The sequence below is a fragment of the Nothobranchius furzeri genome, chromosome 19 (genome assembly GCF_043380555.1).
Source record: "Nothobranchius furzeri strain GRZ-AD chromosome 19, NfurGRZ-RIMD1, whole genome shotgun sequence".
Classification (NCBI taxonomy): domain Eukaryota; kingdom Metazoa; phylum Chordata; class Actinopteri; order Cyprinodontiformes; family Nothobranchiidae; genus Nothobranchius; species Nothobranchius furzeri.
In genome coordinates, this window is record NC_091759.1 from 25020125 (window position 1) to 25046624 (window position 26500).

The 26500-nt window shown below is 43.7% G+C and overlaps 1 protein-coding gene across 4 annotated transcripts in view; it reads right to left on the minus strand.

Annotated features, from left to right (window-relative positions):
• LOC107374474 (uncharacterized) overlaps positions 1-25748 on the minus strand; it is a 56587-nt gene extending 30839 nt beyond the window's left edge. For 2 of the 4 annotated variants that reach the window (XM_070547289.1, XM_054745468.2), the window contains exons 1-18: positions 25615-25748; positions 24073-24216; positions 23729-23885; positions 23451-23643; positions 22341-22577; positions 20041-21865; positions 19889-19966; positions 14792-14902; positions 13697-13853; positions 12733-12931; positions 12549-12620; positions 9251-11048; positions 5115-5180; positions 4581-5027; positions 4367-4440; positions 4124-4267; positions 2279-2439; positions 1590-1794 (exon numbers count right to left, since the gene is read on the minus strand). In XM_070547289.1, the coding sequence (XP_070403390.1) occupies positions 1590-1794; positions 2279-2439; positions 4124-4267; positions 4367-4440; positions 4581-5027; positions 5115-5180; positions 9251-11048; positions 12549-12620; positions 12733-12931; positions 13697-13853; positions 14792-14902; positions 19889-19966; positions 20041-21865; positions 22341-22577; positions 23451-23643; positions 23729-23885; positions 24073-24184 (6036 nt within the window). In that variant the 5' untranslated portion in view covers positions 24185-24216; positions 25615-25748. Of the gene's footprint in view, positions 1-1589; positions 1795-2278; positions 2440-4123; positions 4268-4366; positions 4441-4580; positions 5028-5114; positions 5181-9250; positions 11049-12548; positions 12621-12732; positions 12932-13696; positions 13854-14791; positions 14903-19888; positions 19967-20040; positions 21866-22340; positions 22578-23450; positions 23644-23728; positions 23886-24072; positions 24217-25526 lie in introns of all 4 variants that reach the window. The other 2 variants (XM_070547288.1, XM_070547287.1) reach the window with 2 other exon arrangements.
• Positions 25749-26500: the final 752 nt, after the last annotated feature.

Sequence of the window (26500 nt, forward strand, 5' to 3'; positions counted from 1 at the left end):
GAAAATCTTAAAAACCATGCATTTTAATCAATTTCCCTCTGGGATTAATAAAGTATTTTTGAATTTGAATTGAATTGAATGAAGCCAGTTTAGGTAATCTGCCAACAAACATTCAGGGGATACTTGCAAAGAGAACTAGTAATTACATATGTAATTACACGCTGAAAGAAACTGATGTGTTTACAAAACCCAGATCTAGAACTAAAATTAAGGAGTGGAATATATCTGTAGATGGTGTTAAATTATGGAATAACCTTGAAAGGGAAATAAAAAAACTGTCATTTAATATATTCAAAAATGTACCAAATTGAGAACTAAATAATTATGAAAATGTAAATTAAATCAATGATCATGATCGCTCTGGAATTTAGAACAAGAAACAGTTTCTAATGAATCTGTGTGTGTGTGTGTGTGTGTGTGTGTGTGTGTGTGTGTGTGTGTGTGTGTGTGTGTGTGTGTGTGTGTGTGTGTGTGTGTGTGTGTGTGTGTGACTAATGGTAATTATATATAAATACATTATTTCTACTGGAAAAGGGGGCAGAAATTATAAGATGTTTTTCTTCATTCTGCTCCTTTTCTATCAAATTTGATTTTTGTTATGTGTTTCTTATTGTTTATATGTTTTGTTTTTATTTTGAATGAAATAAATGGAAAAAATAAAAGAACATGAGAACATTGAAACCAGATTACTCGGGTTTTCCCTCAGTTCTAGAGAAGCTTCAGACCGGCCAGCTGAAGCAAGACCTCTTTACCCACCAAAGCTTTTGACACGTGGTCAAACCCTTTTTGCACCTGCGAAGCTGATGCAACAGAACGGTTCCTGCAGAACAAGCTGATTTGTTCAACTCCTTAAGAGTTATTCCTGAGACGCAAACTAGTTCCAACTGTCATTACCTGGAGATGACTCTGGACTGACCTGGTCGTACTGCAGTTAATCTACGGACTCCGGTACCTGGGGTCTCAATTTACCAAACGCTACAATAAGGAACCCAGCAGGTTGCATCGAGTCACTGACTAGTGTCACAGTCTTTACAGCAATCCTCATACCAAGCAAGCATGCAGCGACAGTGGAGAGGAAAACTCCCTTCTAACAGGAAGAAACCTCCAGAGGATCTTGGCTCAGTATAAGCAGCCATCCTCCACGACTCACTGGGGATGGAGAAGACGGAGCACACGTAAAGAGGAAGTAACATGATGAACTAAGGCATCAATTTGTGAGGGGCTAGAACTGAAAATATTGCCCTCTGCTACGTTCCTCTGAGATGCTGAGGACAGTAAAGATGGAACAGTTGATTTAAAAGATGCAACTGCGTTGTCAGATAGAGATCGACTAAAGTGAAATTTACTTTCATGTCTCGAGAACTCAGTTAAAAAAACTCAAAGGTTATCAGAAAGTGGTCCGAGAGGACTGGGTTATGTGGAAAGATCGTTATTTCCTCACACTCTATGCCATAAGTCAGCACAAGGTCCAATGTATGATGGCAGGAGTGGGCGGAGCTATGTATTCTTTGAGTAAACCCAATTGAGTCTAAGATATTACTAAAGGCTACACTGAGGCCATCACTGAAGCTGAAGACCAGCGTTCTTACTGAGCAGGTCCTTTTGCACGTTCTGCAGTGTGATGTGAAGGTCTGGGTGGACGTGGTGCTGAATCTGCTCGAGAGGGAGTGACGCGTCTTCATGGACGAAGGGTTTGTTTTGAAGAAGGACAAGCAGGACACGCTGCAGAAGTCTTTCATGGTTCCTTTAAGGTCCACGACGGCCATGATGAGGTCCAGAGGCTGCGAGATGTCCCTGAAGCCAAGAAAGACACAAAGTTCACAGAAACCAGAAGTTCAAGAGTCAAAAACGAGTCCAGCGTGCAGGACGGGACTTTAGCGGTTACTTCAGTTTATGAATATGAAAATATGATTTTTATTGTAAAACTTCCCTTTTGACTTTATTGATTCTGAATACGACTGATTGGTCTAAAAGTAGTGATTTATTTTCCATTAAACAGATTTTTTACTTTTACTTTGGGGATAAATGTTTTTTTTATTCTGTTCATCCCGCTTCATAAAAACTCAGCACAACTCTGACCTGCTGCAGTCGTTTATTACCCGTTGGAGCAGAACTGAATAAAACATTTGACCATTTCTGCTGATGAACTTGAATAAAATACCATTCAAGCCCATTTTCTCCGTTGTTTCATAGCTGGGTTTGTTAGAAGTGTTAAACGAGGAAATGCTTTCACGTCCCTGAGGAACGCCGTGCAGAGCCGACGGTTTCGCGGACCAACCTGAAACAGTAGTAGCACGACTTGACGGTGGCTTTGCTGGGAGGAAACTTCTCCAACAGACAGGATTTGGAGCAGAAGACTTGGGCGAAGCCTTTCATTTGGTAGGCGGTTTGCCCTTTCATCATGACCGCCTCACAGGTGGAGCAGACCATCCGAACCACCTGAAAATACCCAAAACAGGATTGGTTAGTTAATAAGATGGAGCACAACGTCCTCCTCACAGCTTTCACAGGTATAAATATAACCCGGTTGACTGGCGGGTTAACCACCTGGTAAAGAACCGTTTAGTTGCTATAACCGCTGGAACAGACCCCGTCTGCTACGGCCTCAGCGAAGCTGCCTGCACTACCTGGTCGGGCCGAGCCCATCAGTCACTGAACTCCCTGTTAAAAGGGAGTTCCTGGAGATGTGATGGGGAGAAACCGGAAGAGTGCTGACGCTGGGGTGTTGTCACTCCTCCCTCCCTCTCGTGTGCAGACGTTTAAGTCCGACCTGTGTAACCTGAGAGGTTTCAATCTGACTAGTAGAAGTATCTTAGTCGACTCTGCTCACCCTAACCCTAAACTAGAGATCGCTTTTCTATGAGAGAACCTTTGTTATATTCCCCATTTGGTCATTTTGTTTATTATTTATTTTATTTATTCATTGCAGCCAAGAGAGCAACGTTCCTTTTAATAAAATCCTTTTAAGAGATTTCAAACTTGGTTATTTTCAGCAAACTTTCTTTACTCCCTCATTTACCGTCACACTCTTAGACGAGCTGAGGGACGCAAGAACCGTGAATCTAACAACCGCTAAATGTCCTGTGTTTGTACAGCACCTCCTGACCCCGGCTTTCCACCGGAGCCGTCAGCAGCACGTCTTGCTCGCGTAAGCTGCTGCTTGGCCCCTCCCACCAGAGACGCGAAGCAGCAGGGGAGCAGCTGTCACCGACCGAGCACGAAGTCACACGAGTGACTTCTTCAGTAAACACAACAACAAGCAGGAGAAAACTACAACATGGTTTGTGTTTTATGTTCTGTCCGTTTTATAATCGCCAATACGGACCTGAAAAACAAAGGAGACCGCTAGCTAGGTGATAACTTCTCACGGGGACACACAGTTACTAACTTGTTTTAAAGTAAAGCAACCGGAAGGCAGTACGTTCTTTATTCTGAAAATCTCGGGAGCTTTGCTCCGTTTCTGCGTCCGATTTCCTGTCTTTCCTTCCCCAAAAATGTCGAACTTGACCCGTTTCAGGCGTCGCGAGTAGAAAATAGAACCGGCGTGTAGGGGTTAGGGTTCTACAGCCCCCCAAGGCGCTTCACAACACAGTCAGCCATTCATACGCTGGTGGTGATGAGCTACCATGTAGCCACAGCGGCCCTGGGGCGCACTGACAGAGGCGAGGCTGCCGAGCACTGGTGCCACCGCTCCCTCCGACCACCACCAGCAGGTAAGCTGGGTTAAGTGTCTTGCTCAAGGACACAACAGCAGAATTCTCTGGTCGGAGGCGGGATCAAACCTGCAACCTTCCGATTCCTGGACACCCCGCTCTGCCTGCCGTGCTGCTGCTGCTGCCCTGCGTAACAAAACATGAAACGCTCTCCCAGGTGTGGGAGTTAGAGAGCTGATAAACGCCGAGGTGGTTTGGGTTCATCTGGTGGCGCTGGGACGTGACGGACTCCTTTCTCCCCCTGAAGTACACTTCTAGCAGGTTTTTAATTCTTGCACTCAGTTTCACAAAGTCAGCTGGAGAACTGAGCAGATAAATAAAAACACGAGTCCAGACACGTGCGGTGGCGCATCGCTGCTTCCTGAAAGCACTGAAAGCTCATCTGACGTCTAAATCACGGAGTTTCAGACCTTTTTGGGATCGGGTTTGTTCCTTTCCTCTACAGGCGGAGGAGGCGGAGGAGGCGGTTCCCTTCGGGCGTCGTCAACAGGAGCGGGGTGTTCGTTCACCGGCCGCTCGATGCTCAAGTTGTTGATCGGAGTCTCCATTTTATCCTGAAATTACAGCGAAGCACCAAAACTCAAAAACAAGGATTTAAACAACAACAGGTTAGATACTCTGGCGTTTTTCTCCCGTGTGAAATAAAAACTCACCAGACTGAGTCTCGGGAGAAGTATCTTCACTTCTTTCATCCTGCTCAACAACGCCGCTAGCTTGTCTTTTGCTGCTGAACATAAAGAACAAAGACCTGGTGGTTTATTTACCGCTGAAACGCAGCTTCTGTCTACAGAAACGCTCTTCATCTGCAGTTTTCTAATCCCAGCAGCCGTACCACCCCCCCGATAATGATGCTGTCTGAGATCTCACCTGTTCTCAGCGGGGGAGGGGAACCATCACTGTCTGCAGCCTCCTCTTCCTCATCTCCTCCCTCCTCCAGGTGGCTCTTCTCAGACGTGTCCACAACCTCGTCAGCATGGTCCTTCCTCTCGCGCTCCTCGTTCTCTTCATCACCATCAGCCTGACTTTGCTCATTTCTCACATCATCATAATCATCGGTGTCGATGTCCATGCTGAAATCCACATTCATGCCTTCATCGTCGTCACTAAAATAAGTGTGTGATTTTGTCGTTTTGCTTTGAGATGGCGGCTCTTCTGGGATCTTCTCTGAGTTTTTATCTTTCTCTCTTTCTGCTGCGTCTTGTTGCTCCTCGTTCGGCTCCGGCTGCTCATTTACATCCTCCTCATCCTTCTTCCTCTTCCTGCCTCGGCTTTTCCTTTTCGCTGCTGAAGACTTGCGTTTGGAGGGGGAAGCACCTGGAAGGCGAGCGGAAAGCACAGTAGCAGGTGATTGGGTGCCTTACTGGCGGTAAAAGAACAGCTAATGCGGGAGGAGTTGCACACCGTCGGCCTGAGAAGAGTCTTCATCCTCAGCGGGACGGGTCTGCTCCACAACCGGCTGCAGCTTATCTTTAAAACAATAAGAGAAAAAAGATTTATTACTTTTAGAAAGTTCTTTAAAGAGCAAGTCACCCCCGAAGCAGCTGTTTTTTCTGATAAACTATATAACTGCGTGTCTAATCGTGCTGCAGACACGCGTCGTCAATAGTTTTGCACTTTAGTGGATTTTAGTTAAAATTTTAATTTTCTACCAGAAACTGTCAGTGTTGTGCCGTAGTCAGGTAAAGACTCTGCACTGCATTTGAATTTAAATCTGCCATCGCTATTGGCTAAGAGGTACCCTAGGACGTTAGCTGGTACCATATGATGTCACAATGTTGTCGTGAGCCTGTGGCTGCGTCTCAATTCAGGGTCTGCATCCTTCGTCGGCCGGTTACGTCACGGCGCCGCGACCAGGCCTGTCCCAATTTGAAGACTCCTTCAAATACGGTCGACGAATCCGGCCTTTTTTCGCCTGAATGAAGGATGGGTCCGGTGTATCCTTCAGTGGTTCACATTTCCCAAAGATGCCTTGTGGGCCGGATGGCAGAACCATCAGAACTTTTAAAAACAATGGCGGACAGCGAAGCGGGAGCTGTCGGAGAGGATTGTGCATATAAATGTCAGTATAAACTGAAAACTGTTAGGTTAAGGGCTTTTTGTGACACAAGAACGTTATTCTAGTTAGAAATGTTACAGTAAACGTGCTTGTATTGCGGTCTCGGCTCGTATGTTCGGCCGCTCGGTGTCGTACTTCTCCCGCTACGTTTCCCCCTGATTTTAATAGAAGTTTAGAACCAGGGAGTTTATTAAGCTCAGGGCGGAGATGGACCACATGATCACTGGAGCTAAGTATTTGGCGGCTGTGGCATGGAGGTACAATAACATCTCATATTTTAAGTTTATTTTTTTCTGCGAAAACATGAAAGGAATAACCCGTTGTCCTCTTTTCTCTTCCTGTTGCTTCTCTTACATGTTTGTTAAGACTATTCTGGAGAAAATGGGCATCCAGGGGAAGGTGCCAGCGATGACCAGCTTCTGGAGCTGATCAGGGAGGACATGAGGCTGCAGAGGGAGGCAGAGCAGCAGAGGGCCCAGGAGAAAGATTAAACATGTACATATAAAATAAATATCTAAATAAAATCAGTTCTGTATTAAACTCTTGAATTTTATTTTTGTTTACAAATGAGAATTGTTTACTAGAGGGTATCCACTGGGTCTGAAAGTCTTAAAAGGTGATAAATGGGTTTTGGTCAAATGAAGACCCTTAGAAAGTATTAAACACTATGATCACATCTTTGCTCAGGCTCAGCTTGTCGAAACTATTTTCTCTGAATTAGCTCTCCAACAGTCAAGGAAATGATTAAAGATCTAAATAAAACTTCGAGCTCCATCGTTTAAAGTTCCTTCTCCCTTCTGCTCAGCGGTTCTACGGTTGCTAGGCGATGGAACGTTCGCCGAGGGAATTCATGAAGGCTAGGCCTGTCCAAATTCACAGCCATTACCCCCAAATTCCACTACCTCCGCTCCGCTCCGCCCCCGCCTTCCGCAGCCGCTCGCTTCCGAACTCAATTTTTACTGGTACCCGCTCTACAACGGCTCCGCTCCGGTGCGGAGACCTGAGGTGGGCCGGCGTCCGGCGAAAATAGGATCGATTCTATTTTTGCCGGACGCCGGAACAGAGGGCGGCGCACGGCGCCGCACTGCCGGAGCACAGCCGCAGTAGTGGAATTGCTCTAATTGACTAAAACGGGACCGATTTTGCTCCGGCGTTCGTGTCGGAGCGGAGCTGAATTTATTGTAGGAAAATTCAACAAGCAGTCCAAACTGATACTCAACATGTTTAACATGAGCTATCTGAACCGTGATGGAGGGGTTTCCAGCACACTGCTGCCAACTAGTGGTCAGTGTTTGAATTGCACCAAAAATAAAAGAAAATCTTTGCCTGTAAAAATCTTCCAAAAATTCGATACACAGCAACTGAATATCGATATAAAATCACTGGAAAAAATATCCCGATATGTTGCCATATGGATAATTTCTTACATCCCTAGTCCATGATTTACACAAGCATGAACAGCAAGCATGTGCTCAAAATGGTCATTTCTCTTTGCCTTGTTAAAGCGATGACCACGTTCACTTGCAGTTTCAAGCACTTTTAAGCACTTTAGTAGAAATTCATTGAAAAAACAACATGAAAATTAAACTAAGAATTTCAAGCAACTTTTAGAAACCCGAATATAAGAAGCATGAAAAATGTTAAAGTTGCCACCAGTAGCTCATTAGTCACCACTAGGGCTGCACAACATATCGAAAAATTATCATCATCGCGATAACAGGACGTGCGATAGGCCCATCGCAAAGCACGTCAAAAACGGGGATAAATGTTTGATTCAAACTATTATTTAACATTTAAACTTATTTTCTGATTTTTTTTATTTATTCAAAAATCCTGGTAAGGGAGGTTTTCTGTATTTGGAGCATCAGAACAAGTTTTATGGTGGAGGTGATGTTTTAAAGTCACTGAGAAACTGCATGCATGCAGTTTGTTGTTTTGCTGCTAATACAGTAGCGGGTGCAGCTGCTAATACAGTAGCGGGTGCAGCTGCTAATACAGTAGCGGGCGCAGCTGCTAATACAGTAGCGGGCGCAGCTGCTAATACAGTAGCGGGCGCAGCTGCTAATACAGTAGCGGGCGCAGCTGCTAATACAGTAGCGGGCGCAGCTGCTAATACAGTAGCAGGCGCAGCTGCTAATACAGTAGCGGGTGCAGCTGCTAATACAGTAGCGGGCGCAGCTGCTAATGCAGTAGCGGGCGCAGCTGCTAATACAGTAGCGGGCGCAGCTGCTAATGCAGTAGCGGGCGCAGCTGCTAATACAGTAGCGGGCGCAGCTGCTAATGCAGTAGCGGGCGCAGCTGCTAATACAGTAGCGGGCGCAGCTGCTAATGCAGTAGCGGGCGCAGCTGCTAATGCAGTAGCGGGTGCAGCTGCTAATGCAGTAGCGGGTGCAGCTGCTAATGCAGTAGCGGGTGCAGCTGCTAATACAGTAGCGGGTGCAGCTGCTAATACAGTAGCGGGTGCGCAGCTGCTAATACAGTAGCAGGTGCAGCTGCTAATACAGTAGCGGGTGCAGCTGCTAATACAGTAGCGGGTGCAGCTGCTAATGCAGTAGCGGGTGCAGCTGCTAATACAGTAGCGGGTGCAGCTGCTAATACAGTAGCGGGTGCAGCTGCTAATACAGTAGCGGGTGCAGCTGCTAATGCAGTAGCGGGTGCAGCTGCTAATACAGTAGCGGGTGCAGCTGCTAATGCAGTAGCAGGTGCAGCTGCTAATACAGTAGCGGGTGCAGCTGCTAATACAGTAGCGGGTGCAGCTGCTAATACAGTAGCGGGTGCAGCTGCTAATACAGTAGCGGGTGCAGCTGCTAATACAGTAGCGGGTGCAGCTGCTAATGCAGTAGCGGGTGCAGCTGCTAATACAGTAGCGGGTGCAGCTGCTAATGCAGTAGCAGGTGCAGCTGCTAATACAGTAGCGGGTGCAGCTGCTAATACAGTAGCGGGTGCAGCTGCTAATGCAGTAGCGGGTGCAGCTGCTAATACAGTAGCGGGTGCAGCTGCTAATGCAGTAGCGGGTGCAGCTGCTAATACAGTAGCAGGTGCAGCTGCTAATACAGTAGCAGGTGCAGCTGCTAATACAGTAGCAGGTGCAGCTGTATATTATTGCAATAAAAATGTTATGTTGTAATGGAATTCATGCATTAGTTTTTGTTTGCTTTGAGCCCAGAGCAGACGTCACACGCCAGACGACATCAACACTGCATACTTTAGTATTTGTTCATTTATCGTGAGTAATATCGATATCGCAATATTAAGCACTGTTATCGAATATCATAGGTTTTCCTAATATTGTGCAGCCCTAGTCACCACGGTAACTAGAAGGGGCTTTTTGGACAACCATGGCAACCAGTAGAAGCTCGTTAGTATAACCACGGTAACCACCAGTCAGAGGCTTTTGGGAGTCACCATGGTAAGCATCTGTGGCTTTCACCACTTGCTAAGCAGATCAAAGATCTTTCATGAAGTTTCCAGTGAGACATACCTGGAATCTCGATTTCTTCTAAAGATTTTCCGTCAAACAACTCTGGATATCCGGACTCGACAGCAGACAGCAGCAGAAGGACCTTAGCGATGTCTGCAGCGGCCTCTGGTGTCCGATAGAACTCTCCCTCTGTCTGAATGTCGCGGCCCAGATGCTTGGCCAGCAGATCGAGCTCGTCGTTCCCGAGGATGAGAATCTGGAAAACTCTTGCCATGTGTTTACGAAATAACGGAGACCTGAGGAAGGCTGGATCTTTGGCACCACAGAAACCTATGAAGGTTGACAGGAAATGGAAGGGGCTGCAGACACTCGAAGCGTTCGGCTTTGCCAGCAAGTAGGGGTTGTGTTCAGACACGCTGGCGGTTTTCCGCTTCTCCACCAGCAGAGTAATAGCAGAGAGCAGGTCGGGAGTCAGGACCAGAACCACCTTTTGTCCCACTTTGGTGGCAACATGGAGCTTCACCGTGCACTTGGAAAATATGTCCTCAAACTGGATCTGGCGGCCGTCGGTGGTTTCCTGTAGCTCAGGGTCTTTCCTCTCCAGGAAAGACTGCAGGGTGACATGTGAGATGTCTTCGTTTCGGTTTAGAATTAAAGCGTACGCCACGATCACTTTGAGGAGTGCGTAGTAGACCGGAGGACATTCGTACAGGGTCAGGCTCTTGACAGCAGAAGCTAAGATGTTCTCAATGTGTTTGAAGAGAACCTGAACATCCCGAATGAAGGGTAGGGTTGGTGGGTTGGGCCCTTTGGAAGGACCCGGGACATTTGACGGCCATTCTTTAGCACACAGCTTCATGAACTCCTCTGCCTCCTCTATCACCTCCTTGTCGGCCCGGTCGTTCAGAACCACCGCGTACTTTACATTAGCCAGTTTCCTGAGCAAAGCCGGAATGGCGCACACGAGCCTCTTGCTGAAGTCTTTGCTGGAACCTTTGAGTTTTGCGACAGCCTCAACAATACTGCTGAAGTTCTGAGGTTTCAGAGCCTCATCGAAGCTGAAGATGGACTTCTCGTTTAAGATGGCGAGAAGCCGGCCCAAGTACCTCAGCTTACGGCTGATTTCTGAATCTCGTTGCTTGCTCTCACTTAAGTGGTACAAACAGTGGGCCAGTCGCAGCAGGTACGTGTCCTTTAAGACTAGAGAGCCAAACTCGTCCTTCTTCAGCTTTTTTAACATCCTCTTCACATCTGACGACATGTGCTGGGGGTCCGTGAAACCGGTGGCGACCAGAGCCAGGATCTGGGCCCTGCTTTCTGCTGGAGGGTTTGAGATCTTTGAAGAACAGGTCTGGAGATGTTTCCAGAAACCGTTACGCCTGACCAGGACCTTACAATAGATGCAAGCTGCGGACATTTCTAGAGAAGACAAGTTAGTTTTTTTTCTCACTTTCAGATGACCTCTCCGACTCTTCAGCACTTTCTGGTTGTGTTTGTAATTCCCTCTGCTTCGCAGCTTCTGCAGCAGCTTTTGCCGGGCCTTGCCATGTTTGGGCAGCGAGAAGGCCTCGGCGATCTCAGGCTCCTCATTTCTGTGGGTGAAAAGGTGCCGAGAGATTTTTCCCTGCGGTTTGTCACAAACGTAGCAGAAGTTCCTGTTGGTGCAGGTGGGACTTCTGAAGGCCTTCTCCGAGTCTGAGCCATCTGAACTGAAACGGGTCAGGTCGTTCTGTTCGGAGGAACCTTCTTCGGGAAGTTCGGACTCTGACATGCTGTCATCACTGTCTGGTTTTTCAGCACACACGTATTCTTCACCAGAGGATTCGTCGTAACTGAAGGATTCTGCAGAGTCTTCATCCTGGAAAATAAACAAGTATGTGAGTAAGACTTGTGAGTTTCTTCTTTCTCTGGAAGATTAAAGTCTGATTATGTTCTATGCAGACGACACCCAGCTCTATCTGTCATTTCCACCGGACGACCACACTGTCTCTGCACGAATATCAAACTGTCTCTCTGACATCTCAAAATGGATGAAATCCCACCGTCTCCAACTCAACCTCTCTAAAACTGATCTACTTGTCATCCCAGCAAAACCATCCATACAGCACAATATCTCAATCCAAAATGACTTCCTATCTCTGGCTCCTTCAAAGGCAGTTTGAAATCTGGGTGTTGTGACTGATGAACACCTGACCTTTAAAGATCATGTTGCCTCTGTTGCTCGTTCATGCCGCTTTGCGCTGTATAACATACGAAAGATCAGACCATACCTAACACAACATGCCACCCAGCTCCTGGTGCAATCTACTGTCATCTCCCGCCTCGATTACTGCAACGTCCTTCTAACTGGTCTTCCAGGCTGTACTGTGAGACCTCTTCAAATGGTCCAGAACGCAGCGGCGCGTCGGGGCTTCAATCAGCCAAAAAGAGCACACGTCACCCCTCTGTTCATTGAGCTCCACTGGCTACCGCTAGCAGCACGCGTCAAATTCAAACTGCTAACACTAGCATACAAACTCCGAGACGGTACGGCTCCCATCTACCTGAATCCTCTTGCAAAGGCTTACGTCTCGGCCCGGCCGCTCCGGTCATCACAGGATGGTCGGCTAGCAGTGCCTACACCACGCTCAGGACAATCCAGACTCTTCTCATGCATCGTTCCACAAATGTGGAATGACCTTCCTAACACTACCAGAACAGGAGCTTCCTTTTCAATTTTCAAGAAACTCCTGAAGACCCTGCTCTTCAGAGAGCATCTTCTAAACTAGCACCCTCCCTGCACCCGTCCCCCCCTCTACTGTCCACTCCTTGTTCCCTCCTCTACATGATTGATGTCAAGTTGTTGTTGTTGTTGTTGTTGTTAGCCTCAAGGACAACATGCTGATTATCACTTATAAGTCGCTTTGGACAAAAGCGTCTGCTAAATACATAAACATAAACATAAACATGTTCCAGTTTCTGTCAAAAACAATCAGGTCAACTCTGCATCAGTCTGGAGGTACGTCTGCAAATGCGTACATGCTCCATGACTGACGTCCGCATGTAAACAGACGCTATTGGCTAATGCCGAGCAGCACGCAGTTCAGTTAGCATGGGGCTCAATGGGGGGGGGGGGGGTCAGACGGATCAGTAAATGCTTTCACCTCAGCTCCTTCTTCACCGTCTCCTTCACCTCAGCCTTCAATCGTTCTCTACGTATTCTCTTGATGCTAAATTTCTTATTAAAGTCTCGTTGGTGAACTCAGCCCAAATAAATCAACTTTTAAAAGTTTTTATGAGAAGCTACAAAGTTAAAACTGGCTAATTTAACATTTTTGTTTTCGGTTTTACATAAAAAATGTAATTTTATAACACATACTTGTTCATCCACCAGCGAAGGGCCAGCAGCTTTAGAGTCTGTTTCTGACATCTTCACGTCTTCACCAACTTCCTGAGACCAGAGAAAACAGAAGAAGTGTTGGACGAAGAGACGTTTGTGCAGAAAAACTAAATATTTCAGTTAAAACAGAAACAACAGATGATGCTGTTAAAACCAAACTCACCTTTGAGCGCCACACGTAGCGGGTGGAGTTCCCGCCGTAGTCAAAAGTTATTTCCTCTCCGGGTAAAATCTTCTTCTGGGCAAACAGACACAGGTGAGGTTTCTCCTCATGGGTCATTTTCATCACTTTGCAGTTGGGATTAATGTGATCGTCGTTCACAAGCCTTCCCAAAGTCCCGTCATCCGCTGAAGCGTCGATGCTACAAAAAAAAATAAAAACTTGAAACTGCTCCGATTTGACTGGTTGTTGAATTATCTTACATTAATTTCATGGTTTTACAATTCACTGAGATTTATTATTTACTTCACACACTTTTATTTATTTGTTTATTTAGGACAGTGCATGCATGTTAATGAACATTAATGTAAAAGCAGATTACATTAATTTAAACATGCCAGATTATAGCCAAAGGCTAATTTCCATCTGTTGTCCTTAGACATAAAGACATAAAAATTCATCATTCATTCATAATAAAAACACCATCACCAAACTTCCACATACACACCATTCTATTCACAAATAAAACATTAAAACTATACAACTCATACATGATCACACACTTGATTTGTCCATAACCAGTTTTTAACCTTTGCCTTAAACAAATTGAAGGTCGAGCATTCTCTAATGGGATGAGGAAGACTGTTCCACAGATGGCCACCCTTGACAGAGGACGTTCTGCCCAAATGCTGTCCGTCTATGTGGTATAAACAATTCTCCTCAAATTGTAACTCGTGTTGTCCTGTTTGAGCTTTCTTTATGCCTAATGAACTGCTTTAGTGGTGGTGGAGCAAGGGAGTGTAAGACTTTATATATTAAACACACTCTTTTAAGTTTCATTAAGTTATTGAAGTTCAGTAAGTTTTTATTAAACCTTCCATAGTTATTTGATTAATCCGACTTCTGTTCTTCACACTGATGGAATCCCATCACCAGCAAACCTTTTGGGTGTTGAAACTGAACTCACCACCAGTTTGTTCCATTCCAAGAAAAGTAGAACAGAAAATCCTTCAACGCGTCTCCGTGGTTCTCCTCGGAGGGTTCCTCAGCAGGACAGACGTTCCCACGGAACTCAACAACGAAGGTCCACGGTTCAATGGGTTCCTTAGTGAACACACCTCTCCCTGGACAAAGAAAAAACATTTATAAAAGTTAAACATCTGTTTAAGTCAGAGCTTAAAGAGGACTAACACCAACACTATTTGATTCACTTCAACTGTTTTTATTAGTTAAACTGTATTTGGATTAAAACTAGAAAATTCCAGCTTAAAAAGTCTTAGCCAATCAGGAAGCAGAGATTTTCCCGCCTTTTTGGCAGCAGTAAGAGGTTGTTTTAACACTTGCTGTCCTCAGACAAGCCTGTCAGTTATTTAAGAAATAATTCAACCTCACTTTTTATTTTCACTAATTTAAATTATAAAATATTTATTTTGTGGTGTCCGAGGTTCTACTGATCTGAAATAAAGGTTATTTGGACACTAAAGAAAATAAAAACTACTGATCTTTTAGGTTATGAATAACAGGGTTGGTTTACCTGAAAACAGATTTCTACATAACTAAAATAAATAGATTCAGCAAACGTCAAACCACAGAAATCTTATGAAAATCATTGTTGATGAAGTGAAATCCATCAAAAGCTGCTCTCAAATTTAAGAGTTTAATCAACAAACTTTAGATAAAAATATATATAAAACATCCTTAAAAGAAAATCTCATCTATCACTTTGTACTGATCAACGCTTCATAGCCTGAAGGGTTTCCATTAAAACAGGAAATGATGAGCTTTCCTTTGGTTTGCATTTCTGAATGCTTGGACGTATTTGGGATTATCAGGAACTCAAGATAAACATTATTAAACAAAGAATAAATCACATTTTTTCATCCAACGTAAAAACTATTTTACTAAGTTACACCATTAAGCAGTTCAAGATGAGCTGAATTAAATATTGCAGTGAAAGAAGCCATCTTCATCTGTTGTCACAATCTGACTTAAATAAATAAATAATAAACTAATTTAGATATTTTTTTAATTTTCTACAATCAATAAATCAAACATCCCAAACCTTTAAATGAATCGATGAACCTCTCCTGGAGGAAGGATTTGTCTCTCCGAGCCTTGATGTGCTCCAGAGCGTCCTGCTCAGCAGCCACCCGTCTGCTCTGCTCCGCGTCGTCTGAAAAAACATTTTTATTAAATATAATCACAGATCAGAACTGTCAGTTAAAGAAAACTAAATAAAAATATCCGGATGTGTGCTTTGGATTTAATGACATTTGAATCTGGTGTTTTGGGACGGAGGCGTTCTCCTGTTTTCCAGCTGACGATGCTGAGACTCCGGTTCTGGTTCCCAGTCTAAACTAGCTCAATTTTACTAAATAAATTAAATATCCTAAAAATGTTAATGAATTAAACAACATGCGCCTTTCTGTTTATTTTGGGCACGCATCCCCCTGATGTCACAGTGTGGTCTTCCATCTCGATGCCAGGCAGAAAACACGGAGCACGGTACTTCCAGCTCGTAAGAAACTACAGTCAAGCCTGCGGATTTGTTGGGTCACGTGTAATTCCAGTAAGAGCAGCTTTCACAGTAAAACTTATAGTTCATGCTTCCTTATATTATTAAATCCAGTTAAGACAAATAAGATATGAAATTTTTATAAGACCCCTATGCACGTGTAGCCTCCGGAAATGGTCTGTTTTTCCATCTACAGGTCGACCTCTTCAGTATCGGGTCACATGGAGACATAAGTCCTAACTGGAGCTTTAATCTGCAAGAAGGGTACTGTGTTTGCCCAAGGTCCCTCGCAAAGCTCCCTCTTATCTAAGACTGCTTCAATTCACAGCACAAGACGGATGAACTTTCATAATTAAATCATAACAATAATGGCTGAAGAATAATAACAATGTTTTGATTATTCTGTGCTTAAACTGCTGAGGTCGAAATGAATATTATTATGTTATGATCAGTAAAGTTAGATTTAACAAGTGAATCACTATCTACTGACAGCTCACACACTCAGACACGTGACGATGACAAGGTTAAGCTAATATCTAGGGCTGAAACGATTCCTCGAGTACCTCGAATAATTAGAGTACAAAAAATCCTCGAGTCAAATTCTCTGCCTCGAAGCTTCGTTTAATTCATGTTTAATTAATTCATGGCTTTGCAAATGCCCGTGGTCATGTTTCACCCGGACCAAAATAAGTGACGCACATGCCCACTGGACTGAATGCACACGCGAGTAGCGAACGCAACTTAACTTTCTTTTAAGCCATGGCGGACAACGTGGACCCCGGTGGAGTGCGAAAGAGACAGAAAATGTCAAAGGTGTGGGACCATTTTTCACGTCGTAAGGCGGAAAATGTAGTCCAGTGTAAATACTGTAAAATGGATTTAGCCTACCGCACCACATCCTCCGTGCTGCAACCTGACCAGGAAACATTCACGTGTAAATGTCACTTCTGCAAGCGGATTCGGAGCCTCTACAAGATAATGCATTTTAGTCTGTATTTCTATATATTCTGCGGACACTGTGCAACTTTTTCATTTGTAGCACTCAGTTTCAGCTCACACCGTACGTCTGCTAGCAACACGTCGGACTTAAAATGTGCTAAAAATAGCAGTTTTGACAACACGTCTGACTTTTTACTGTGTTGTTATTGATGTCCGTTGTCCCTCAGGACTGCTGCAGGAGGACACGGGTATTTATGAGGAAAACGAAAGTAAATAAATGTTTTGTGATCAGTATAATTTGACATAACCACGGCAAACATGCTTTCGACAATCCTTGTTAGTGTGAGACAAAAAAAAAGTGTAGAAATTAAAACGAACGTGTGTTAATAGGGAAACAGCTGGCGAGCCATGTTTGCGCATGCGCCGTGAGCGGTTCTGGTTCTGTTTGAAGAAGAAAATATCATTTCTATAGCGCCACGAGGCGCTTCACAAAAATAAAAAAAATGTACAAATATAAAAAAGCATTTAGAAAATGTTTACAAATATATTTAAAATGAGCAAAAATAAGCAATTGTGATAAAAATGTTAAGAAAGAGAGAGAGTGAACAGGAAAGAGGGAAATCAGTGGATCGTGAGGAAGGTGGAATAGGTGGGAGAGCAGAATAAAGAGAGAGAGGTGAAGAAGGTCATACAAAAGCCAGCTTGAACAAGTGAGTCTTCAGCTGCTTTTTAAAGGAGACCACTGAGTCCACTGATCTCAGGCTCAGGGGGAGAGAGTTCCAGAGTCTGGGGGCCACAGCAGCAGATGATCTGTCACCTTTGACCTTTAGCCTGGTGCTGCACAACCAGTAGGCTTTGATCACTGGACCTCAGGGACCTGCTGGGGGTGTAGGGACTAAGAAGATCACCAATGTAAGATGGTGCTTGTCCATGTAAGGCCCTATAGACCAGAACCAGGATCTTGAAATGAACCCTGAAGTTGACTGGAAGCCAGTGAAGCTGGAGGAGAAGCGGGGTGATGTGGGTGTGTTTGGAGGACTTGGTCAGAAGCCGAGCACAGGCGTTCTGAACCACCTGTAGACGGTTCAGGGAGGTTCTGCTCAGACACGTGAAAAGAGAGTTACAGTAGTCTAAGCGTGAGGAGATGAAGGTGTGGAGAACTGTCTCAAGTTCAGAGCGGGACAGGGGCCGCAGCCGCTCGCATTTGTTTACTGTGAAGTAAAGTTGAAGTGCTGAAGTTTTGAAAACTAATTTTGAATAAAACTTGAATAACTGGCGATTGCTTTCTCATTTCAAGAGGTCTTTCATATTTTATAACATGCTATTTGATATAATGGTTTAAAAACGCAAGAGTAATTTATTAGAGTACTCGATTAATCGATAAAAGATTCGACAGCGTACTCGATTACAAAAATATTGATAGCTGCAGCCCTACTAATATGACACATTGCTTTCTTTTCCACCAATCAGAACTCCTGTATCTGACGCAAGGTGTGTTTTCTGAGGTTTGTTCGTAAAACCCTTTTTACATGTCAAATTCTGATTTGTTAGTAAATCTAAATATGCCGTACCTAAATATGTGTACCTCAGTTCCTTGGATAATCAGTTTGGCTTTAAGCCAAAACATGGTACTGACATGTGTATATACGCACTTAAAGAAATGGTCAATTGGTACAGAAATAGAAATTCTTCTGTCCTTATGTGTTTTATTGATGCCTCTAAGGCTTTTGATCGTGTAAACCACAGAAAACTTTTTATTAAGTTAAAGCTACGGGGGGTCCCTGGGTTTATTGTGAGAATCCTGTCTTACTGGTATGCTCATCAGAAGATACAGGTTAAATGGGGTGCCAGCATCTCTGCACCATTTGGCGTTAGTAATGGTGTTAGGCAGGGTGGAATTCTGTCTCCTATCTTATTTAATCTGTATGTTGACGATCTGTCTGTGCAGCTCAGAGCCTGTAACACAGGATGTTTGATGGGTACAACTTTGATCAACCATCTGATGTATGCTGATGATCTGGTGGTCTTTAGTCCAAGTAGTGCTGGTTTACAGCAGCTCCTAAATATCTGCTCTGAATATGGTGTGCAGTACGATATTCAGTATAATGCTGTTAAAAGTGCTATCTTGATATGTAGAACCAAGCAGGATAAAAGGCTAAACTTTCCTGTGTTCAAACTGTCTAATAGTGATCTTAATGTGTGTGAGAAGGTGAAATACCTTGGCCACTTTATAACTGATCAAATGCGTGATGATGCTGACATCCACAGACAGTGCTGTAAGCTGTATGCACAAGCTAACACTATAGCTCGTAAGTTTGGTTTTTGTTCACCTCCAGTTAAGGTGGCTTTATTTAAAGCATATTGAACTCCGCTCTACACAGCCCAACTGTGGTCATCCTACAATCAAAGCAGCATGAACAAGCTGCAAGTTGCATACAACGATGCCTTAAGGATCATACTTAAAATACCCAGAGGGGGCAGTGCCAGTCAGATGTTTGTAACAGCAGGCGTTTGTACTTTTAAAGCTCTTTTAAGAAAACTCATATTCACTTTTATAGGCCGACTGGATAGCTCTGCCAGCAGTATAATTTTAGCAATCACTGATCCTACTGTGAGCAGTTGTCGCTATTTCTCCAGTATAAGGAAACACTGGTTGAAGTGTTTGTGTGGTTAACCTTGTGTGGAACAGTTTATAGTAAAGCTTTTAATTACATTTAGATTTTTATTCAATTTTATGCTGTTATCTTTTTATTCTATTTATCTATTTTGTTTCATTGATCTGTTGTTTTATATGTATTTTATCTGGACCTAAGAGTCTGTCAATAAAGATTATCTATCTATGCCGATCTTTAAAACAGAGCTCACTTCACCCTGAGTCTGTTCTTGAGAAAGCTTCGGACCGGTCATCCGGAGCAGAACCTCTTTAACCCAGAGCATCTTTGTACAAGCTGTCAAAGACCTGCTGCACGCTACAGCTGACCGCAAACGGTTCCTTCAGAATAAACCTGAACCAACTTCATCTCCTTAAGAGTTATTCATAAGATGCAAACAACTGTGGTGACCTGCAGATATCTCGAGACCGGTATGGTCGTACTGCGGTTTCTCCTACGAACTTCGGTACCTTTGGGGTCCATCCGACTAGCTGACAGTCTGGATCTACAACGGGGGTCTCAGACGAAGGGTACGTAGGCTCACAGACTGCGTCTGATGTGGTTTTAGTTATGGCAGACCAAATTCACTCCCACTCAGAACTCAGTTCCTTCAGATACGAGGGTTCTGATAACGTCACATTCACACATCATCACACCTCACACTCCATCCACTTAAGATTCATTCATCACATGAAGTGTTCCTAGTTGTCACGTTTTTAACTGTTTAGAAAATAAATATCTTACTTTTTATAAACTTGACTCTCTTTTGAATTAATACCAAGTGTCTTACGATCTCTGAATAAACAAAGAACTCTAAATCTTCTGGTTAAACATTCAAAGACCAATCAGACCAGATTTCCATATTTATGTATAAATTCACATCATACTGGTCAAAGTGTAAGGTAGTACATCAAGATTTAAAAGCACCCAAATAAACACGTATGCTACTCCTACACACGAGGAAGTTGAAAGGCTAAATGAGACGACACACCGTTCTGCTCTGGGGGAAATGGACACATCACAAACCTCAGCTGGGGTGTTTATCACAACATACCGCTCTGCTGAGGTGGACTGGAATCCTTTTCAGTGCCTTTTCCACGGCTGCTCTGCTCCACATCTGGCTCCAGTTGGTCTGTAATAAAAAAAAAAAAAACCTTTCAAGGACAGATTTGCATTTAACAACGCCGATGAGCGTCATGAACTCACCTTCAATCTCAACCTCCTCCAGAGACTTTCCTTTGGATTTGCCCAGAGGGCCCTTCTCCATCGCCTCAAGCAGTTTAGCTATTTTTGCGAGTTCAGCCGCCGCCTGTGGGGTGCGGTAGTACTCCTGGTCAGCACGGATGTCGTAACCCATCAGCTTGGAGAGGTGTTCGAGCTCGTCATTCTCCAGATTGAGGATCTGGAATACCCTGGCGATGTGCTTAAGAAGGTGATCGGACCACAGGTGCTCGGGGTTTTCCGCACCACACAAACTAGAAAACGACTTGATGCAGTGGCTCCCGTGGTAGTGACTCGACTCGGAAGAATCCGGCTTTGCGAACAAGAAAGGGTTGTTCTCGTGGACACCACAGGCGAGCCTCTTACTGACCAGCAGCGTTAACGCGCCGACGAGCTGAGACGTCAACAGAACCGAGACGCTCTGGCCACCCTTGCTCAGAATATTTATCCTGATGAAGTTTTTGGATAGGATCTGCGTGGCGCCGTCCCTCTCCTGGAAGGCTTTCAGGCTCATTTCTGAGACGTGGAGGGTGGACTTGCTGAACACCGACGCCTGAGCGAGCGTCACTCTGGAGAGCGCGTTGAACACCTGAGAGTCTTCACCCGTTTTTAGGCTCTCAGTGGCAGAAGCTGACAAACTCTCCATGTATTTGTAGAGCGCCTGAACATCACGCGTGAACGGGACCGTAGACGGTCTGCTTGGCTTCTGCCCCCTCGCCGAAGACACGTCCTTTTGTGAGACCCTCCACTCACGGTCACACTTCTCTATGAATATTCTTGCTGAAGTTTTCATTGTTTCACTGCTTTTCTCCTGACTGAGGACAAGATTTCCCATTCTCTTTAAGGAATTTCCTAGTTTAAGGGCAAGAGCTGGTTTGACGTAGCTGTCGTCTCGGTCATTAAAGCCTACGATCTTCTTCATACAAGTCACGACCCTGAAGAAGTTCTTAGGCAGAAGGGCGTCTTCAAAGCTCAATATTGCCTTTTTTTGCAGCTCCAACAAGAACCTCCCCATTTCCCTCAGTTTACGTTGGATGTAGTCCCGCTTGCTCGGATCCTTTCTAAACTTCCTGGTTAAGCTCTTCGCCAGCTGGATCAGAAGGAGATCGTTCCGGATCACCAGCGGAATCTCATCTTGTTTCATAGTTGAAAGAATCTTCTTCACATCTGACGGGATTTGGTGCTTAAACTCCGACTCTTCAGGAGAAATGTCCTCCAGAGCTCCCATCTGGCCAGATGTTATGGACTCTGATGTTTTCTTGGCACAGCTGCTGACGTGTCTCCATAGCTGACTCTGCTTGAACATAGCTTTACAGTAAAAGCAGCGGCTGTAACAAGTCGCATCTGCAGCGTCGCCTCTCGAACGCCTCCTGACTTTCAGGACTCCTGTGTTGCTACTAAGCACCTGCTGGTTGTGTTGGCTGTTGCCTCTGTTCCGTAAAATGTCCAGCAGCTTCCTCCGTTGAGAAGATTTTGCGGGAAAAGCAAACGCTTTAGCGATGTCCGGCTCGTTGTCGGCATGCAGCTTAAGATGACGAGCAGCTTTTATCATCCCTTTCCCACAGACGTAACAGTAGTTGTGTATCGTGAAAGGCGGATTTTCCATGGACGACGTTTTTCCGTGTTTTGGTTCTCCGCCTTTCCCGGAATCACTTTCATCACACGATTTTTCCTCTAGCGGTGGAATAAGTGCCCGAGACGTCTCGTTAGAAGAATCCAGAAGCTTATTCTGGGAGCGGACGCCAATCGGTGCCGGTTCCTCATCCGATGAGGAGGATCTGTCGCAGTGGGAATCTGCTGCCATCCTTTTCTGAGGATAGAAAAGTTCACTCAGACTTTTAAAAGCAAAGAAACACAACATTTAAAAGGGAAACTGGTTTTCTGATCATGACCATTTGTCTCAGAGACAATGGAGAAAATGACCCGCACTTTTATAGCGCCTCCCAGAGTAAGGACTCCAAAGCGCTTTACACTACAGTGTATCATTCATCCATTCACACACACTGGTGGTGATGAGCTACGATGTAGCCACAGCTGCCCTGGGGCGCCCTGACAGAAGCTATTGAGCACAGGCGCCACCGGTCCCTCCGACCACCACCAGCAGGCAAGGTGGGTTAAGTGTCTTGCCCAAGGACACAACAGCAGAATTCTGTCCAGAGCTGGGATCGAACCTGCAACCTTCTGATTACTGGACAACCCGCTCAACGTGTTGAGCTACTGCTGCCCTTTATCAACCATTGAGTCTGTTTTTGACTACAGACTGTTGTATGACGTTGCTTACGAACCTTTTTCTTTCTTGGTGTCGATGAAGATGGTTGACTCTCCGTGTTTGAAGTCGATGAAGATGGTTGACTCTCCGTGTTTGAAGTCGATGAAGATGGTTGACTCTCCGTGTTTGAAGTCGATGAAGATGGTTGACTCTCCGTGTTTGAAGTCGATGAAGATGGTTGACTCTCCGTGTTTGAAGTCGATGAAGATGGTTGACTCTCCGTGTTTGAAGAAGTCTCGCCGAAGCAGAGTTCCTGTTAAAGTTATACAAGGTTAATAATAATTAAATAATCACTCCTGTAGACACTAATGAAGGCTGGAGAGACACTTCAGCTGTTAGATTAAGGTGATAAAAGGACAAACGCACAACAAGGAGACGAGTTTCACTTGTGGTGTTACTAATGGACACAAGGGCGTGCTAAAGCAAGACAAAACTGCTTCGTATCCCTTTAATTTTGGTGGATTTTCCTTTAAGCCATCAGCAAAGCTTATTTATTCATATACTAATTAATTTAGGTCCAAACCACATGGCAAGACATTTAAGCCATTTCTGACCCAATCTTCCCGTTTCAACAATCTTACATTTGATATATTTAATTATTTAGTAAGTAAATGTTATTTATACAGCACTTATCACAGACATAGAATCTTAAAGTGCTTCACATAGATCAAATCAAAATAAAACAAAGTCATAAAATCATAATGATCTCAAAGCAGAATCAGATTAACATCAGAAATGAATAAAAATTTCAGTTAAAAATAAGAAAAACTAAAGATTTAGGCAAAAGCAACTTTAAATAAAAGGGTCTTTAGCTGTTTTTAAAAGTGTCCAGACTCAACGCTGCGTAAGGATAAAGATCATTCCAGAGTCGGGGTGCAACAGCCTGGAAGGAGCGATCACCTCGACTTTTGTATCTGGTCTTTGGAACTTCTAGAAGGTTCTGGTGGGTGGACCTGAGGGCTCGGGTCGTAGCATAAGGCTTTACCAGCTCAGTAATATAGGGAGGAGCTTGACCAGGCAAAGCCCTGAAAGTTATAGTCAGGACTCTATAATGACGTCTAAAGTTAACGGGTAACCAGTGCAGAGACGCTAGATTAGGAGTGATGAGTGCTTTACTTAGTTTTACCTCGGAGCGCCACGGGTAACTGGAGTCCCCGTAGCTGTAAGTTATCTCCTCGCCTGGAAAAATGTCCTCCACTGCAAACAGACACAAGTGTGGCTTCCCCTCACAAACAATCTTCCTCATTTCACAGTTTGGACTGATGTGATCATCGTTCACCAATCTGCCGAGGGTTAGGTCCTCTTTGGAAGCATCAACGCTGTAAGAGAAGCGCCACTGAACCACAATGCAGCTAAAATGTTTTAAATACTTCAGTTAAAAGTTCTTAATGAAACTCAACGCACCACCACAGCTCTCCATTCCACGAAAACTCATACAGGAAACCTTTTAACATATCTCTGTGACTCTTCTCGGGTTTTCTTCCTCGTGAAATGAGTTCTCCGTGATATTCAATAACAAACGAGGACGATTTGATGGCTTTGCAAGTGAACACACCTCTTCCTGCAGAAAGAAAATAGACCTTACACACTGTTCTGGTTCCTGGCTGATGGATTAGGGTTTGACTCATTTCATCTGATGAAGATTAACTAGTCAGAAATATTTTCCCAGCATGTCCATTCAGCTGAAACTAATTTAAAGAATGAAACATCTCCAATTCTTCCGTGTAAACAGGAATTTCAGCTCCTACCTTTATCAGAGTCTATAAAGCGTTCTATAAGGAAGGGTTTGTCTTTACAAGCAACGATATGCGCCCTGGCGTCCTGCTCGGCTACCGCTTGCCTCCTCTGTTCTTTCATCATTGATGGAAATTAAAAATCTGTGATGAGAAAATCTGCAAAGCACAAAAATTCCAAAGATTATTTTCAGGTTTTTAATGCAATCAAAACCAAAAATTATATATTTTTCACAAGCAAAAAAGGGAATTATTTGAAGTCTTCAAACAATATTTTACATCTAGAAAATGATGCAAAAGGCTTTTATGACAGGAACACGCTCATAAACCTGGACACGACTACTTCTAGTTTATAAAGTTTGTTTTTTATGTTAAAGAAAGAAGAATAATCAGCTTAAACTGGTCTTCTGCAGAAACGCTGTGGGCAAATCGATGCAATCATCCCGATCCTGGGTGGACGTGATGTGTAACCACGACAACCAGTTGGGGATGCAAACACACCGCGTGTTAGCAAACTGCATATCCACCCAAATGAAAATTTGCACAACTAGATGTTTAAAAACAAACATTTTCAATCTACAAAAAAAGTGCCAACTTTTTGCTTTTATTAATAAAAACTCATAAATTACATCTTCTATTATCACACAGATTTACCGCCACACCCTGTTTTAGTCCAGGTTTTCTGCCTTTTCTAATTTTAGCTTGTTTTCATATGAAGCCATTACGTCAGGTAAATTTAAGGTTCACTTGGTAAAGTGACGCACAAACGTTTTGTCCTGTCGCCTAATCACAAGGAAAACAGCAAATGTAATATTATGATATGATATTGCCCTACGTTCCCCACTACACAAACCAATCGTTTGTCCTGTTGTCAGAGGGGCAAACAAAATACAGCTTCATAGAATAATGTCTGAACCTTTTGACCATGCAATTTAAATAAAAATGAATGCTATAACTAGTATAATATAATCTGCATTAACTGGTATTTATAAACACAGAACAACATTCAAATAAAGTGTTGGCTCTAGATATTTTGAGATAAAATACTTTATAACGTCTCATATGCATCCGTGTTCACCACCACACTTCCTTTATAATGTCTGATTTATCAAAAACATTTGTACTTTGGAGCACTTTTCTCAGACTAAACCTGGTTTGTTTGCACCTAGCTGTGACTCCAGTATCAATAACATTTGGTGTGTTGAGCTATTTGAATAGCTACTACACAAAAAACCAAAACCAGTTCACCAAAGTCAATATTTATCCTTCCTAAGTGTTTAGAGGTACAAATAAAATGAGCTATAAGTCGACTAAAATGTTGTGTTCGTTTATTTCAAGCCAAATTGTAGTGGAACGAATGGGTTAAGGTCAACTATAAACCAGTTCTTTAGGATGATTTATGCTAACAACCTAGCATGCAAACATGCATTTAAAGCTGGTTGTTTTGTAGCTCACATGCTAACTCTCACCAGTAGTTATTTCATCAGCTGGCTCGTTTTCGGTCGTTTATCTCAACGGAACCAACAAAACACGTCGTCGTCACACAAAACGTTTTACCTGCGCTTCAGTGAGCCAAAGCAGACGCAAAACAGACGAGAAACGTCGCTAGCTCAAGGGCTGCCATGTTTTTCTTCTGCCGTGTCGCGACCACGTGACAAAAACGTTACCATTTCTGGTGCGACCGGCGGCTTCTTTAACCAACCAGTGACTGAAACGTCACTGATTGACAGTCGTATCAGCGAATCGTTGCGCGCGTGCTGACCTGCCACGGGGAGCAGCAGAGGACAGACGTGGTTTGCGAGGACATTCCGAGGACACAGTTTGTGCCAAACGTAAAACTTTAACGTGTCATTTTTATCTTGATAACAAATGTAAACATCAACTTTTACAGAATAGTGTTTAAAATGTTTTATTAAAAAAGAACAAACAATATAAAAAGTCTAGGCAGCTACAGACTACGAACATCATAAGCTTGAGTGGATTGAAATAAGCATTGTTTTATAGAACAGGATTCATTTTGGATGACACAGCATTCCCAAAAAACTCACCTCAGGACCAGCATCGGAAAAGAGTTTTTACACACATCAGTAATTTGTACTCCTTAGATTACTTCACAGCAACTTCAGTTACATTCAAATCCATCATGTGACCAAATTTCTTTAAATCTACTTATAACTTATCTTTAAGAGCACGGATTGGACACTGGTGGTGGTGATTTGTCCATTTATGTCCAAAATGTTTAAACATGAATTCCCAAAACATTTCCTTTTGTGCTAATGTGAACGAATGTCAAAAGGCCTCTTGAAACAAAAGACGACAGAATTTTGGAAAAGTCAAAAGCTTTTAGCACGTTTCATTACAGTAGGAATAAAAATGAACCCTTTTAACAGAAATCTTCTTAAACTCTTAGATTCCCAAAACAAACGACAGATCCAGGAGGAAA